The following is an 18,227-nucleotide window of genomic DNA, read 5'->3' as shown; positions in this document are numbered from 1 at the left end:
CAAGATACTACATCATGCACCACGTGGTGGGCTTTCCCTGTTTGTGCAAGGCACTGTGGGATACAAATTTGAAACAGGAGAGAAAAATGGAGGACGTGAGTGTGCGAATGAAACGTGAAAGACCGACTACAGTAATGGAAAGCGAGAAGAAAAGACGTTATGTTGCGAAGGAAAGGAAACACAGGACCAAACTAATAAATATCGGCGGTCAGCGAGCACCTTGGTGTGATCAGCTGTTCGTTTAGCGACAGAATGATGGAACTGTCAGTGCACAGTCAAAAGTAAACCTGTAGATGGCAGTAATGCAACACTGGATGCCAGCTGTCATAAAACCCAAAAGAAGAAGCAGAAGAAGAAGGTAAACATGCGCATGTGCACATGGACTTCCTCTGTCTGCTTGACTGCACAAAGTGAGCGATTTGCCCATTATTTGCTAGGGGAATCCACTCAAATTAAATAACTTCCCAGACACAGAATGGGCTGATATTTTGTGAGATATTACAGAAATAAACATACATCTCAATGACTACATTTCAGAAGGAAGTAAATTTCCCCGATTTTATGAAAATGAAAGGCCGTCTAGCGTTAACTAATGCCTTGATACATCAGCCCATTTAAGTGTACGCAATACATTCATGAGGTGACCCATTTCATGAAATCTTTATTCCTTTATACAGAATATATACTTAATAATCTTACCTTAAGGCACTTTTCTTGTTGGGGTATATTTTCAGTTATGTTAGACCAGCATGCAGAAGAGTTCAGTAGAGCATCATTTTCACCAATAGTATGAAGTAAAGCTTGCAGTTCCTTGACAGAACAGGGTAAAAGTCATAATCACAATCAAAGTAATTTCAGTCATCACGATCATCCAGTGTAAGTATAATACAGCGTGAATTAAAGAAGAAAACTCCCCATCATATTTAATCACTTCTTTGAAGTTTTTTCCCCTACCATACTTACATTGGAATATACTTCATCAAATTTCATGTCCAGCTGTTCCCAGCGTTTATTAATGGGGATAAGTCGTGGTTCCACAAGTTGGTTAAAACCATCTCCTGAGAGCTTGTGACCAAGTCTCCGCACATCTTCAACTACTGGACGCTGCTGTTCAATCTCAGTTCCAATCTGCAATTCATCAAAAATAAAACAGAAAATTTCAACCTGATAAGGACATATAGTGTTATTTATAATACATGTTTATACAACCCCGATTCCAAAAAAGTTGGGACAAAGTACAAATTGTAAATAAAAACGGAATGCAATGATGTGGAAGTTTCAAAATTCCATATTTTATTCAGAATAGAACATAGATGACATATCAAATGTTTAAACTGAGAAAATGTATCATTTAAAGAGAAAAATTAGGTGATTTTAAGTTTCATGACAACAACACATCTCAAAAAAGTTGGGACAAGGCCATGTTTACCACTGTGAGACATCCCCTTTTCTCTTTACAACAGTCTGTAAACGTCTGGGGACTGAGGAGACAAGTTGTTCAAGTTCAGGGATAGGAACGTTAACCCATTCTTGTCTAATGTAGGATTCTAGTTGCTCAACTGTCTTAGGTCTTTTTTGTCATATCTTCCATTTTATGATGCGCCAAATGCTTTCTATGGGTGAAAGATCTGGACTGCAGGCTGGCCAGTTCAGTACCCAGACCCTTCTTCTATGCAGCCATGATGGTGTAATTGATGCAGTATGTGGTTTGGCATTGTCATGTTGGAAAATGCAAGGTCTTCCCTGAAAGAGACATCATCTGGATGGGAGCATATGTTGCTCTAGAACCTGGATATACCTTTCAGCACTGATGGTGTCTTTCCAGATGTGTAAGCTGCCCATGCCACACGCACTAATGTGACCCCATACCATCAGAGATGCAGGCTTCTGAACTGAGCGCTGATAACAACTTGGGTCGTCCTTCTCCTCTTTAGTCCGAATGACACGGCGTCCCGGATTTCCATAAAGAACTTCACATTTTGATTCGTCTGACCACAGAACAGTTTTCCACTTTGCCACAGTCCATTTTAAATGAGCCTTGGCCCAGAGAAGACGTCTGTGCTTCTGGATCATGTTTAGATACGGCTTCTTCTTTGACCTATAGAGTTTTAGCTGGCAATGGCGGATGGCATGGTGAATTGTGTTCACAGATAATGTTCTCTGGAAATATTCCTGAGCCCATTTTGTGATTTCCAATACAGAAGCATGCCTGTATGTGATGCAGTGCTGTCTAAGGGCCCGAAGATCACGGGCACCCAGTATGGTTTTCCGGCCTTGACCCTTACGCACAGAGATTCTTCCAGATTCTCTGAATCTTTTGATGATATTATGCACTGTAGATGATGATATGTTCAAACTCTTTGCAATTTTACACTGTCAAACTCCTTTCTGATATTGCTCCACTATTTGTTGGCGCAGAATTAGGGGGATTGGTGATCCTCTTCCCATCTTTACTTCTGAGAGCCATTGCCACTCCAAGATGCTCTTTTTATACCCAGTCATGTTAATGACCTATTGCCAATTGACCTAATGAGTTGCAATTTGGTCCTCCAGCTGTTCCTTTTTTGTACCTTTAACTTTTCCAGCCTCTTATTGCCCCTATCCCAGCTTTTTTGAGATGTGTTGCTGTCATGAAATTTCAAATGAGCCAATATTTGGCATGAAATTTCAAAATGTCTCACTTTCGACATTTGATATGTTGTCTATGTTCTATTGTGAATACAATATCAGTTTTTGAGATTTGTAAATTATTGCATTCCGTTTTTATTTACAATTTGTACTTTGTCCCAACTTTTTTGGAATCGGGGTTGTATTTTTGTTCTATAACCCCAAGCCCGAAAAAAGTTGGGATGGTATGAAATTGAAATTAGCACTGAAAACAATGACTTGTAACTAATGCTTGACCTGTATTGCACTCAGAACAACAGCACATTATTTGATGTTTTACCTTATTAATATTATTGTTATTTCAAAATAAACACATTTCAATTTTGATTCATGTAACATATTTTTTAAAAAATTGGGACAGGAAAGCATTTATTAATTTGTAATGTTGCCATTCCTTCTCACAACACTTCTAAAATGTTTAGGGACTGAAGACACCAAGTTTGAACAGTGTGCAACATTGCAGGGTCATCATTGTCATTTTTCATTTCAAAATTCACCACACATTCTCTGTTGGGGACAGAGGGGACAGGCACCCTCTTTTTCTGTCGCCATGCCTTTTTAATGTGTGCAGAATGTGGTTTTGCATTGTCTTGTTCAAATATGCATGGGAAAGATGTCATCTTGAAGGCAGCATAGGTTGCTCCAAAATCTCAATGTACTTTTCTGCATTAATGCTGCCATCACAGAAGTGGAAGTTACCTTTACCAAGGGCACTGACACAAACCCATACCATGACAGACTCTGGCTTTTGGACTTGTTGCTGGTAACAGTCTGGATGGTCCTTTTTGGCTTTGGACTGGAGCAAATGATGTCCTTTTCTTCCCCCAAAAAACTGGATTCATATGACCACAATACATATTTTCACTGTTTGATGGTCCATCTCAGATGCCTCTGAGCTCAGAGAAGTCGATAGCGCTTCAGGACACAGTTAACATAAGGCTTCCTTTTTGCACAGTAAAGTTTCAACTGGTATTTGTGGATGTAACTCTGTATTGTAGCGCTTGACAAAGATTTGCCAAAGTAATCCTGAGCCCATGTAGTTCTATCAACTGTAGATGAATGACGGTACTTGATGCAGTGCTGAATGAGGGATCAGAAATCATGGCTGTTCAGCTTAGGCTTGTGCCCTTGCCCTTTATGCATCAAAATTTCTCCAGATTCCTTGAATCATTGAATGATATTATGCACTGTAGAGAGTGAAGTATCCAAATCCCTTTGTATCTTTCTTCCTAAAGTTAATGGTGTTCTGTCTCAGAAGAGGTTGTCATCCACAGGCTCACCTCAGGGGTGTGCCCTGTCCCTGTTATTGTATATTTTGTATGCAAATGATTGAACAACCACGTTGACGGGCGGCTCCTGAAGTTTGTAGATGATACAGTCTTAATTAACCTGCTCCAAGATGATGAAGCTGATCATGGGCCAGTTGTGGATGACTTCGTAGAGTGGTGTGACAATCACTTCTTGAAGCTGAATATACAAAAATCTAAGGCTTTAGGGTGTATGTAAACAACAGTAATAAATATTTGTGGAAATTCATGGGGGATATAAAAGGGGTGCACAGACACAAACACTGAGACACTGGCTCAATGTCTGCAGTCCACCCAGTCTCTCTAATAGTGACGTGCTTACACCACCATTGATTGACAAAGAAAAACCCCTCCCCCTTGAGATTTCCGTGTGATGTTAACATCCCTGTCAAGCCTCACCGGTGCACCAAAACTACTGAGAGTTCGTTGATTGATTTTATTTACTAAATTCAATGTAAATACATACAAACAATTGTACAACCCCAATTCCAGAAAAGTTGGGACAAAGTACAAATTGTAAATAAAAACGGAATGCAATGATGTGGAAGTTTCAAAATTCCATATTTTATTCAGAATAGAACATAGATGACATATCAAATGTTTAAACTGAGAAAATGTATCATTTAAAGAGAGAAATTAGGTGATTTTAAATTTCATGACAACAACACATGTCAAAAAAGTTGGGACAAGGCCATGTTTACCACTGTGAGACATCCCCTTTTCTCTTTACAACAGTCTGTAAACATCTGGGGACTGAGGAGACAAGTTGCTCAAGTTTAGGGATAGGAATGTTAACCCATTCTTGTCTAATGTAGGATTCTAGTTGCTCAACTGTCTTAGGGCTTTTTTGTTGTATCTTCCGTTTTATGATGTGCCAAATGTTTTCTATGGGTGAAAGATCTGGACTGCAGGCTGGCCAATTCAGTACCCGGACCCTTCTTCTACGCAGCCATGATGCTGTAATTGATGCAGTATGTGGTTTGGCATTGTCATGTTGGAAAATGCAAGGTCTTCCCTGAAAGAGACATCGTCTGGATGGGAGCATATGTTGCTCTAGAACCTGGATATACCTTTCAGCATTGATGGTGTCTTTCCAGATGTGTAAGCTGCCCATGCCACACGCACTAATGCAACCCCATACCATCAGAGATGCAGGCTTCTGAACTGAGCGCTGATAACAACTTGGGTCGTCCTTCTCCTCTTTAGTCCGAATGACACGGCGTCCCTGATTTCCATAAAGAACTTCAAATTTTGATTCGTCTGACCACAGAACAGTTTTCCACTTTGCCACAGTCCATTTTAAATGAGCCTTGGCCCAGAGAAGATGTCTGCACTTCTGGATCATGTTTAGATACGGCTTCTTCTTTGAACTATAGAGTTTTAGCTGGCAACGGCGGGTGGCACGGTGAATTGTGTTCATGGATAATGTTCTCTGGAAATATTCCTGAGTCCATTTTGTGATTTCCAATACAGAAGCATGCCTGTATGTGATGCAGTGCTGTCTAAGGGCCCGAAGATCACGGGCACCCAGTATGGGTTTCCGGCCTTGACCCTTACGCACAGAGATTCTTCCAGATTCTCTGAATCTTTTGATGATATTATGCACTGTAGATGATATGTTCAAACTCTTTGCAATTTTACACTGTCGAACTCCTTTCTGATATTGCTCCACTATTTGTTGGCGCAGAATTAGGGGGATTGGTGATCCTCTTCCCATCTTTACTTCTGAGAGCCGCTGCCACTCCAAGATGCTCTTTTTATACCCAGTCATGTTAATGACCTATTGCCAATTGACCTAATGAGTTGCAATTTGGTCCTCCAGCTGTTCCTTTTTTGTACCTTTAACTTTTCCAGCCTCTTATTGCCCCTGTCCCAACTTTTTTGAGATGTGTTGCTGTCATGAAATTTCAAATGAGTCAATATTTGGCATGAAATTTCAAAATGTTAATTATCTTCACATTAAGTTTATTAATAGTATGCATAACTCTTGGCTTTGTATTTAGTTATGGCTACAATAGGATCAAAATTTATTCTACTAATGTCAAATTTAGCTAGTACGCTTTTCTTTCATAGGAAAAATCCTTTTTTTGTTAACGTGTAAGGACCTGTCCCATTGAGTGGTTTCTATTTGAGTCTACGTCTTGGTTTTAACAACTTTCTTGTTTGCTGTACACAAAGATGACAATACGTTCTTGTGTTAATGGACCAGACTCCACTTTTAGATCATTAATCCCTTTTGACTGAGAATGCCCTGCATGCATGGCTTTATGTTGGCTTCTGGCACATCCATACAGTTTTAAATACAATACCTACAATTAAAAACAGTCTGTTTTTATTGCATTTATTTAATTCCTGGGCTCCCATCTGTAACAGGGGGTGATGATGCATCCCATTAATACACTTTACAATAGATTATTAGATTCTAATAGAATAGATGAGCTAAAATAATTGGGGATCTTTTTTAATGGGCCTCAACTTGTTACAAGTATGAATAGGTGGGCCTCGAAGAAGAAAAGGTTGAGAACCCCTGCCTTAGAGTCAGTAAAAATCCCTAAGAGTACTAAATCCTGCCCATATGCAAATGGATGGGATCAAACAAACACTGAGCCACGGCCAACAAAGTCCATGTTAAAATAAAACACAGTAACTCCATTCCAAAACATGAGTAGCATACAATGCAATGAACGCCGCTCTTAATCAGATGGTTAACTTTTCCACTAACAGCAGTTAGACAGTACAAACAACAGAAAAAAAGACAAGGCCACTACTGCTTGTCGCTACTTGTGCAGCACCATGTTATATCCATGATGACATTCATGCCTGCTATGTAAACATCTGAACACAACTGTAAACTATTAACTACATTCACTTTTCCCAACAGCAAGATTTAACACGTTTCACAAAAATCTGTTCAGATCAGCAGATTTTTAAGCATTACTGAAGCATTATTTAAGAATTACTACCTTCCTTCTTGGTTGTTTAGCAGAATCCGGCAGTTCAGCCATCATCTTCTCAATGTTGTCAAGCCACAGCTTCATATCCTCTGACTTCTTACAGAATTGGTACCACTGTGGGGCAAAAGCAAGTGCCTTCTTCTTCCTCAGTGCTTTCAGGTTCTGTCAATACAAACATAACATAATGCAACAGTAAAGAGTATATAATGTGCACTAACGAAGTGGTTTTTTTAAAAAATATTCAATTCATTGTGTAGTTTTATTAGTTTATAACGGGGAAAACACTTGAAATACTGTATGAGGGCAAACTTTGCACTGGTCCATAAAAATCTAATGCAATGATATTCTCATTTTTCTTACTCTCTGGTCTGGTTCCTTGAGCACCTTGGCTGAACACTTTCATAATTATTTGCCCTTGTAAGTCTCTCTGATACAGTGCCTTGCAAAAGTATTCATCCCCGTTGGTGTTTGTCCTGTTTTGTCGCATTACAAGCTGGAATTAAAATGGATTTTTGGAGGGTTAGCACCATTTGATTTAGCACCACTGTAAAGGTGCACATTGTTTTGTTTTTTTTATTGTGACACAAACAATAATTAAAATGAAAAAAAAAAAACAGAAATCTGGAGTGTGCATAAGTATTCACCCCCTTTTGTATGAAATCCCTAAATAAGAGCTGGTCCAACCAGTTCACTTCATAAGTCACATAATTAGTTGATTAAGATCCACCTGTGTGCAATCAAAGAGTCACATGATCTGTCACATGATGTCTGTATAAATCAACCTGTTCTGGAAGGACCCTGACTCTGCAACCCTACTAAGTAAGCAACATGAGAACCAAGGAGCCTCCAAACAGGTCAGAGACAAAGTTGTGGAGAAGTATAGATCAGGGTTGGGTTCTAAAAATATCCCAAGCTTTGAATATCCCAGGGAGCACCATTAAATCCATTATAGCAAAATGGAAAGAACATGGCACCACTATAAACCTGACAAGAGAAGGCCTCCCACCAAAACTCACAGACTGGGCAAGGAGGGCATTAATCAGAGATGCAACAAAGACACCAAAGATAACACTGAAGGAGCTGCAAAGATCCACAGCAGAGATGGGAGTATCTGTCCATGGGACCACTTTAAGCTGTACACTCCACAGAGTGGGACTTTATGGAACAGTGGCCAGAAAAAAAGCCACTGCTGAAGAAAACATGTTTAGACTTTGCCCAACAACATGTGGCAGACTCCCCAAACACATGGAAGAAGATTCTCTGGTCAAATGAGACAAAAATTGAACTTTTTTGCCATCACGGGAAACGCCATGTGTGGCGCAAACCCAACACCCTGAGAACACCATTTCTACAATGAAGCAAGATGGTGGCAGCATCATGCTGTGGGGATGTTTTTCATCTGCAGGGATAGGAAAGCTGGTCAGGACTGAAGGAAAGATGGATGGCACTAAATACAGGGCAATTCTGGAGGAAAACCTGTTTGAGTCGGCCAGAGGTTTGAGACTGGGATGAAGGTTCACGGTCTAGCAGGACAATGACCCTAAACAGACTGCTAAAGCTACACTGGAGTGGTTTAAAGGGAAACATTTAAATGTCTTGGAATGGCCTAGTCAAAGCCCAGACCTCAATCCAATTGAGAATCTGTGGCATAAGATTGCTGTACACCAACGCAACCCATCTAACTTGAAGGAGTTGGAGCAGTTTTGCCTTGAGGAATGGACAAAAATCCCAGTGGCTAGATGTGCTAAGCTAATAGAGACATACTCCAAGAGACTTGCAACTGTAATTGTAGCAAAAGGTGGCTCTACAATGTATTGAATTTGGGGGGTGAATACCTATGCACACTCCAGATTTCTGTTTTTTCATCTTAATTATTGTTTGTGTCGCAATAAAACAACAATGTGCACCTTTAAAGTGGTAGGCATGTTGTGTAAATCAAAAGGTGCTAACTCCCCAAAAATACATTTTAATTCCGGCTTGTAATGTGACAAACCAGGACAAACACCAAGGGAGATGAATAATTTTGCAAGGCACTGTATGTGCTTTTTTGTGATTTCATTCAATACATGTATATTCATTCATATTTACACATACTTCTTTGTTTTTGTAGATATTATATGTTTAACTTACGTACATTTCTAAGCCTTGTTACCTTTTTTGCCCTTGTTTGATTCTGGTTTTCCTAGTGTTGTTAGCTTGATCGAGTTTGCCTGTTTTTGACCTTTAAGGATTTGTCTTCAGTGTCTCTGTCTCATGCTATAATCTATGATGATAACTCTGGGAAATGCTTTTAAAAATTGACTAGCTTTACATCTTATGCCTTTGTCTCCCAGTGATTCTATTTCTGTACCTTCAAGGTGTTGTATTTATCATGGAGCAGATTATGTTTTTGACAAACAGAAGCATTTGCTGGATCTGTGGTTCTTTTAAGGAGATTTTCTCCTTTTAGAAATATGTCCTTCAGTTTATCTTCTTCAACAACCTGCAAAAGCACATACACAGGAAATTAGTAGATGGGAATTAGCATATTTTATTATTTATGCTGCAAACTGTTCATATGATGATCAAATCTTCTGTGAGTTTTAGACCATTTTGTTTTTATTTCTACTGCAGTCATAAAGTCAGCGATATGAAGGCCCGGATATTTCCTCTTAAGCCTGCTGCAGCTGTCTTCTCAATTCTTAGAGCTCATAACTATGCCAATGTATTTATAGGAGAATGCTAATGAACTGACTTAAGTACGTGCCAGTCTGGCTGTTTCACTGATGAGGGTGTCATTCCACAGACAGATTGATTAATCAGTGCATCTCCATGTCAACAAAAGTGAATATTATAGGGTTCCTACAATATAATGTAGTGGTAGGAGCATGTAATAAGATATGACGTTGATTATCTAAAAAACCCTTCACTAGGTTTGGTCAGTTAATCAATGGAATTAATCATTCAAATATAATAATGGCAAAAGCAAAAGTTTCTTCTTACTGGCTCTTCTAAGAAATCATCTTCCTTGATGTTTTCACCAAGTTTGATCTCTTCTTCCAGCTGGAGTAGCCACATATTAGCTTGTTTGTGGTACTCTTCCAATTCTTGATTGGAAACCTATATAGTTCATTAACATGTACAAATAACCATGAAAAAATTATCATGTAAGATTGAAATACTGTTTGTCAGTTCCCAATTTCTGCTCAAATCAGACAAAACCAACATATGTAGCAAATGTCTCAACAATTTTACAGTTACCTGTCCATGTAGAATCCTTCTGGTAATCATCTCAAAGCGTTGACTGAGCTGATTCAGCTTGGGCTCTATATGAGTTTTACAGTGCTCCCCCCTGTTTTTAATGATGTCTTCACCAAGATTTTGCACCTCTATGACCTTCCCATGCATCTCCTCCAATTCTGATTGTAGACTCTGATCAGTTGTAATGAGTTATGAGCAAAATCATGTTATAAACCTCTTCTACTGACATGTTACAACATAAAACCATTCTTACTTAAATAATGCAGGGTAAGAAAAAATTTTTTTAACATCATACTGTGCAAAAGTCTTAGGCACCCTTTTTTATTAAAAATTTTGTTAGAGATATTTATTTCACAAATTCTGCGTTATTGAGCCAATGCAAAAAAAAAAAATTAAAAAAAGATTTCCAAAAAAATCTTGTTACAGAAAAATGTTGGTATGTCAGTAAATAAATCAGCATGTGAGAGACAGGCTTATCGTACTCAAGTCCAACTCGTGCCCTAATTTTAAAGACTCATGACTTGATGACTCAGACTTGGACTCGTGCATTAACTGCATTCGGACTCGTAAATTGGAGACGAGGACTTGGATTTTTTCTTTATTTTTTATAACATGCCACAATAATTTGGCATAAAATATTTATATCTACATTAATTTTTATACTAATTTTGTGCAAGAGAATTCACATTCACCTGTTCATACGTTAAGTTCAGAAACAAACTAACGTTAATGGCGCTAAAATGCCTGGAGAAAAGCCCCACTTTGCTTATACAGACTTCTCATGCAGTGGGGAAAAATGCACTGCTATGTGTTCCATATGTAGAAGAACTATCGAGGAGACGACGGGGACGACCTCGAACTTCAATCATCACTTGGCGAGACTCCACCCAGAGAAATAGGTGACATGCTATGTTCATTGCCCTGTTGATAGCGGGGCTTGCTGAGCGATGAACTAGCTAGTGTTAACCCTCTCTCGTGTTATTTGCCCTGTTGATAGTGGGCGGGGCTTGCTGAGCGATGAACAAGCTTTTTATCTGTAGTCTATTAACTAAAATGGAGCAGTTGAGCAGGAACGTTAGTCCAGCACAATAGCAGAGACGCTTTCATATAAAGGCAGCAACAGCCACCATCAAATGGTGCGGATGGAGTCTTGTTCTCAGACTCAACTCGGATCAATAGTGGACTCGACTCGAAGTTTTCTTTAATGACTTGGACTTGACTCAGACTTGAACACTGGGGACTTGAGACTGGACTCAGACTCGAGGTTTAGTGACTCGACTACAACACTGGTGAGAGATCACTTTTCTGACCAACCCCCCCAACAAACAACAAACAAGCAAAAAACATAATGAAGGCTCCTGGGTTTTGCTTGCAAAAAAGAAGCAAGTATGACAGTCAAAGTCTCCAGAAGAACTGTGGCAGATTCTTACCAGTTAATTTCCTTTTAAATCTGCACAAATTGTACCTGGGGCTACGATTTAAGAAAAAATAAATAAAGCAAAGGGTCATCACACAAAACATGTTATAGTATTTTTAGTATCTTTTACCGTAGGTAGAACAATTTAATCATTTTTTAAATCATCTTCACAACATGTTCAAAGCATTTGCAAGACTTTTGCACAGTACCATACAGTACCAGACAAATGTATGGATGCACCTTCTAATTCAATGGTTTTTCTTAATTTTTATTAATTAAAAGTCACTTCATGTCTTAAAGTGATGATGGATATCATTTTTCTTTACTTAGTTGAGCAGTTCTTGACATAATATGGATAACTACAGTTGTGGAACAGGGCTATTTACTGTATTTTTATTATTTACTATTTGCTCTCAGACGCACTAAGATGGCAAGAAATTCCACTAATTAACTTTTGATGAGGCACTTCATCAAAATTGAAAAGCATTCCAGGTGACTACCTCATGAAGCTGGTTAAGATAATGCCAATCGTGTGCAAAGCGTCATCAAGGTAAACGCTGGCTACTTTGAAGAATCTAAAATATCAAACATATTTTGGTTTTTTAAACACTTCTTGTTTACCACACAAATAGAGGATATTATGTGATGGCATGAAGATATGAAGTTTCTTTGAGTTACCTGTTACCTATCTCCTGCGCGCCCTGTGGCACATAAGGCCTCCACAGAGTTCCTCCACTCTTTCTTGTTGCCAGCGCTCCTACGAACATGATCCCATGACCTCCATCCTGCTGTTTTCATCTCCTTCTCTACGGTGCGCCTCCATGTTGTTTTAGGACGCCCTCGTTTTCGTCTCCCTTCTGGTGCTCATGTTAGTGCTGTGTTGTTGTTATTTCCGCGATCTTGTCTTAGAAAGTGGCCAATCATCATCCATTTGCACCGTTTCACCTCTATGCTCATAGGCTTCATGGTTGTTCTTTGTAGTAGCTCATCTGTGCTCACGTGATCTTCCCAACGGATCCTTAGTATTTGCCGGAGACATTTGTTCTGGAACGTGTCTATGATCTTGTTATCCCCTTTATTCATTTTCCATGTCTCACATCCATATAGAAGGACTGGTACGATCATTGTCTTGAAAAGTTTAAACTTTGTTCTTCTTGATATGTGGCTTGACTTCCAGATCTTTTTTAATCTTACAAATGAGCCTCTCGCCTTCGATACTCTATTCTTTAGATCTTTCATTCCTCCTCCTTCCTTGCATACTATTGCTCCTAGGTAGTTGAACTGTTCCACATTCTCAATATCATGCCCTGCAACAGCTATCTTTTCTTGGTTATGAGGGTTAATTCTCATCATTTTGGTCTTTTCTGCATTGATCTTGAGTCCGACGCGTCTGGCTTCTTGATCTAACCTGTTCAATTTGTCCTGCATTTGTTGTCGAGTAGAGGACAGCAGTGCTAAGTCGTCTGCAAAATCGAGATCATCTAATTTCGATGTGAACTTCCACCGTATACCATTTTCACCACATCCAACTGTTCTTCTCATTACCCAGTCCAGCACAATTAGAAATAGGAAACCCGACATGTTACATCCTTGCTTAACACCTGTTTTGACATCAAACCACTCTCCTCTTTCTCCTTGATCTTCTACAGTGCATTTAAAGCCTTTGTAAAATAGCCTTACCATCTTAATGATCTTCTCTGGGATACCATATCTTCTCAATATTATCCACAAACTATTCCGATGGATCGAGTCGAACGCTTTCTCGAAATCTACAAATCCTGCATATATCGTCGCTTGCCATTCATTTACTTGCTCAAGGATGTTTCTTAGTACAAATACTTGCTCTGTTGTTCCTCTTCCCCTCCTATATCCTGCTTGTTCATCTCTCAACCTTTTGTCCACACCATTCCGCACACGATCAATAATTATCCTACCAAGTATTTTCCCCACTACGGACAGTAAGGTTATCCCTCTAGAGTTCTTGCATTCTTTGAGGTTTCCTTTCTTCAGTAATTTGATGATGATCCCCTGCTTCCACTTTGATGGGAGCTCTTCCTGTCTCCATACATTCTGGAGCAACTGATGGACTTTGTTGATTGAAAATTCTCCACCTGCTTTCAGCATCTCAGCCGTTATTGAGTCAATGCCTGGTGTCTTTCCATTTTTTAAAGCTCCTATCGCTGACTGTACTTCTTCCTTTGTTGGTTCTTCTATTCCTATTTCACTGATGACATCAGAGAAATCGAATCCGTTCTCTTCTTCTACTGTTATTGGGTTGGGTGGTTCCCCTCAATCGAGTACTTCCTCAAAATGCTCAGTCCATCTAGCTAAGATCTCTTCCTTGCCACTTAGGGTGTTTCCATTTTTATCAAGGATGGCAAAGGTTTTCCTCACTTTTTCGTTACACAAAGTCTTTGTTAGTCCATATAATGTTCTCATTTGGTGACTACTGGCTGCTGCTTCTGCATCCTTTGCAATATCGTCTATCCATTTCCTCTTATCAGATCTTAAGCTTGACTTTACTTCCCTCTTTTGGTCGGCATATTTCTTTCTAAGTTTCTTCTTTATTCTCTCGGAGTGGGTCCCCAAGATCTTTTTGTGGGTATCTTCTCTCTCGCTAATGAGTTTCCAAGATTTTTCGCTGATCCATGGTTTCTTCTTCCTGCGTGGTTTTCCCAGTACTATTTCGGCTGTCTCTGTGTATGCCTTTTCCATCATTTGGAATTCCCCTTCTATACCATCTTCACTTGGGTGTTCTAGCGCCTCTTCCTCCAGTACTTGATATCTGTTCTTCAAGGTGATGCTGAATGCTTTTCCAATGCTTTTTTCTCTTAGTTTCTCCATATCATACTTCCTTCTTGTTTTGCATTTGTCTTTCGGCTGGTTTCTAAGACTGAGCTTGACTTTCATACACACTAGATAATGGTCACTTCCAATGTCTGCTGATCTAAATACTCTGGTATCTTTCACTGAATTCCTGAATCTTCTGTTGATAAGGATGTGGTCTATCTGGTTTTTCGTTTTTCCATTCGGGGATAACCAGGTGGCTTTATGAATTTCTTTGTGGGGGAATAATGTGCCAGTTATCACAAGGCCGTTCATATCGCTTAGTGCACATAACCTTTCTCCATTATCATTCCATTGCCCTAAACCGTGCCTTCCCATCACCCTCTCATAATGCTCGTTGTTTTCACCAACTTTAGCATTCATATCACCAGTTATTACCAGCATGTCATGGGTTTTACATCCATCTAACATGTCTTGCAGTCTTGTGTAGAACTTGTCTTTCTCTTCTTCGTTCGCATCTTCTGTTGGTGCATATACGTGTACCATCGTCATCTTAATGTACGCTGAATAAAATCTTGTTTTGATGATCCGTTCGCTGATTGGGTTCCAATCCATCAGGGCTCTTGCTGCTGCCTTGGACATCAGTATCCCCTACTCCTCTCCTATGAATGTCGTCATCTCTTCCAGCGTAAATAATGGTCTCGCCGCTTTGAAGTTGCATTTTTCCTTGGCCAGTCCAATGGGTTTCACTTAGGCCCATCACATCTATGTTCCTCCTAGCCATCTCTCTTGCTACCTGCGCAATGTTTCCACTTTGATATAGCGTCCGCACGTTCCAGTTACCGATCTTAGTGTTTTTCCTTGGGTGTACAAGTTGACTGTTCAGCCTGAGGGGGTCCTGTCGGCTTTGTCCCTCCTGCATCATAGGCTCTCCTTTGTCCGGACGAGTAGCCACTGAACATCCGAGATTGAATGAATTCTCTCTGCTTCTGGTTTCGGTAATAAAGTGGTTTTACAGTAGTGGGATATTAGCCCTCTGACCAACCCCCAACCTGGAGGACCAGCGAATCACTTTTTGTCTGGCTCCTATCCTTCGACCTTCTCGGCATGGGTGGCCCTACTAGGAGTTCAAGAACTCCAGCCAATATAGCTCTAGGGGTCACAGGAGCACGCAAGCCGTACCACCACGAGCAAGGTAGTGATCCGAACGGTACGGGTTTCTTTGAGTAGTGAACATATTTCACGAATGAGCGAAGTGAACAAGTGAAATATTTTTCAACACAAGAAGATATACTTCATATCTTCATGCCACTGTGTAATGTTCTTTATATTGTATGGACATCTTCACAAAAAAAAAATACACAAATTAAATCAAGGAATTTTAATTTTGAACTGGTCTGCCATTTTGAGAATGTGAATTAAGTCAGCGGGAAAACGCTGGAAGTTTTAATCTATATCCTCATGAGTGAAGATATTGGAAAATATCAGGTCTGGGATGTATTTTGTATGAAAAATACGAGTTTTTCAACACAAGAAGATAAACTTCATATCTTCAAGCCAACGTGTAAAACACTCATGTCTATATAATAATAAGTCCATAAGTTTCACACATTATATTCAAAGATTTTTTTTATTGTCAATTCACTATATATCCAGGACATATAGGAGAATTGAAATGCCATTTCTCTCTCACCTTACTTGTAAAAACAGATTTAAAAAAAAATTTAGAAAATAGTCAGATTCAGAAAAACCTATGAATGAGTAGGTGTCCCCAAACTTTTGATTGGTACACACACAGTATATATCAGAAAGAGCTGGGACGGTATGTTGAAACTACTGAAATTAAAACTAAAAACAATAATTTGTAAACAATCACTGACCTTTATTGCACTCAAAACAATACAACAGCACAATACTTGATGTTTGACTTCATAAATTTTATTCTTTTATTTTTCAAAATAAACACTTATTTCAATTCTGATTCTTGCAACACATTTCAAAAAAAGTTGGGACAGTAAAGCATTTACCATTTCATAATGTTGCCATTTCTTCTGACAACACTTAAAAGATGTTTAGGAACTGAAGACACCAAGTGATGAAGCGTTTCAGGTGTTATTTTGTCCCATTCTTCCTGCAAACAGGTCTTAAGGTGTGCAACAGCCCAGAGTCATTGTCATAGTCATGTTTTTCATTTCAAAATTCTCCACACATTCTCTATTGGAGACAGATACCCTCTTCTTCCACAGTCATGTCTTTGTAATGTGCGCAGAATGTGGTTTTGCATTTTCTTTTTGAAATATCACTGGAAAATATGTCATCTTGAAAGCAGCTTATGTTGCTTCAAAATTGCGACCTTTCTTGATGCTGCCTGAGGGATCCGAGATCACGCGTGCTCGGTTTAGACTTGTGTCCTTGCACTTTATGCACTGAAATTCCTCCAAATTCCTTGAATCACTGAATGCTATTTTACACGATAGAGACTAAAATATCAGAACGCCTTCGTATCTTTCTTTAAGGAAGACAGTTTTTAATCATTTCAACAATGTTCCCATATATGTGTTGACAAACTGGAGATCCTAAGCCCATCTTTGCTCCTCAAAGACAAGGCCTTTACTGATACTGATTTTGTACCAAATCAAGAGTACAATCACCTGTTGACATCACCTGTTTCAAATCACATTATTATTTAATTGTTTTACCTCATTACGAGCCCTAAATTGCCCTGTTACAACTTTTTTTGGAAGGTGTTGCAGGCCTGAAAGGCAGCAATGGATGTCTATTAACAAATGTAATTGAGTTGACCAGACAAAACATGAAATATCTTAGGTTCATACTGTCTGCAATGAAATACAAGTCAAAGTAAATTGAAAAATCATTGCTTTCTTCTTTTATTTGCATTTCCCCTACCATCCCAACTTCTTCTGATTTAGGAGATATAAGTGTGGTACTGTACATTACAAGGTACAAACCTTGATGACGTGGTTAATGGAGCCCTGGTTCTCCATATTGTCCATCTGAGTCTCAGCTCCATCTATCCATGCATTTATATGAGCAACATTCTGTTCCAATGTATTCATTTGACTCTGATAATCCTGTCAAAGAGAGAATGCTCGATTAAATTTGGATGAGAAAGATTCTGATTCCTTCAGGCTTAATAGTTTAATTCTCTCTCAATGCATTTATGAAATCATTTCATTCACGTCTCTAATTTTACTCTTTGTTTCTTTACTTTAACTCCTAATTTAGAACATATAAATGGAGAATGTCCCCTTATATATCATAGGTACAAATCATAGAGGAAATATGGGTACCACTTTACAATAAGACTATAGAGGATTGAGAAATAGTTTATAATTAGGTTATTAATTATTTTGAAAGCACTTTATAAATCATTAATAAACAATTATAAACAAGTTATAGCAGTTTTCATATATCAATATGGGTGCACTATTTGACAAAGTTAGCGGTGCACATTTTATCTGTCGATTCTCAACATTTTATCTATCTATTCTGCTAAATCTCAGATCTTGCTAGATGTTTAGTATTATCAATCATAATGTTAAACTGTCAGCTTCATCAGATATTTGTTAACATGCTACCACAATTTAACCACCAAAAGAATTATGGTTTGTTGGCAGGGTCCTTTTTTATTAGGTGAATTTGATCTATTGATGAGTTACTACCATTTATAATTGGCAAAAGGGAGCCTTATTTTAAAGTGTAAAACCTATTACCATTTATTAATGAGTAAATAACATTTACACTTAAACTGTAAACTATTTTTTTGATGTTAGTAGCTGAGCTAAGAGCTAAGCTTGTTAGCATGCACTGCCATGTTGAGGCTGGTTACATTGA

General features: G+C 38.8%; 1 protein-coding gene across 1 annotated transcript in view; it reads right to left on the bottom strand.

The window, feature by feature from the left end:
* dmd (dystrophin) overlaps positions 1-18,227 on the bottom strand; it is a 509,910-nt gene that overhangs the window by 307,688 nt on the left and 183,995 nt on the right. The window contains exons 36-42 of the mRNA XM_060898614.1: positions 17,342-17,464; positions 10,169-10,339; positions 9,911-10,027; positions 9,279-9,410; positions 6,938-7,090; positions 964-1,128; positions 700-810 (exon numbers count right to left, since the gene is read on the bottom strand). Coding sequence (XP_060754597.1) covers positions 700-810; positions 964-1,128; positions 6,938-7,090; positions 9,279-9,410; positions 9,911-10,027; positions 10,169-10,339; positions 17,342-17,464 — 972 coding nt within the window. The remainder of the gene's footprint in view (positions 1-699; positions 811-963; positions 1,129-6,937; positions 7,091-9,278; positions 9,411-9,910; positions 10,028-10,168; positions 10,340-17,341; positions 17,465-18,227) is intronic.

Source organism: Neoarius graeffei, chromosome 18 (genome assembly GCF_027579695.1).
Source record: "Neoarius graeffei isolate fNeoGra1 chromosome 18, fNeoGra1.pri, whole genome shotgun sequence".
In the NCBI taxonomy this organism is placed as follows: domain Eukaryota; kingdom Metazoa; phylum Chordata; class Actinopteri; order Siluriformes; family Ariidae; genus Neoarius; species Neoarius graeffei.
This window is presented reverse-complemented; position numbering and strand designations above follow the sequence as displayed.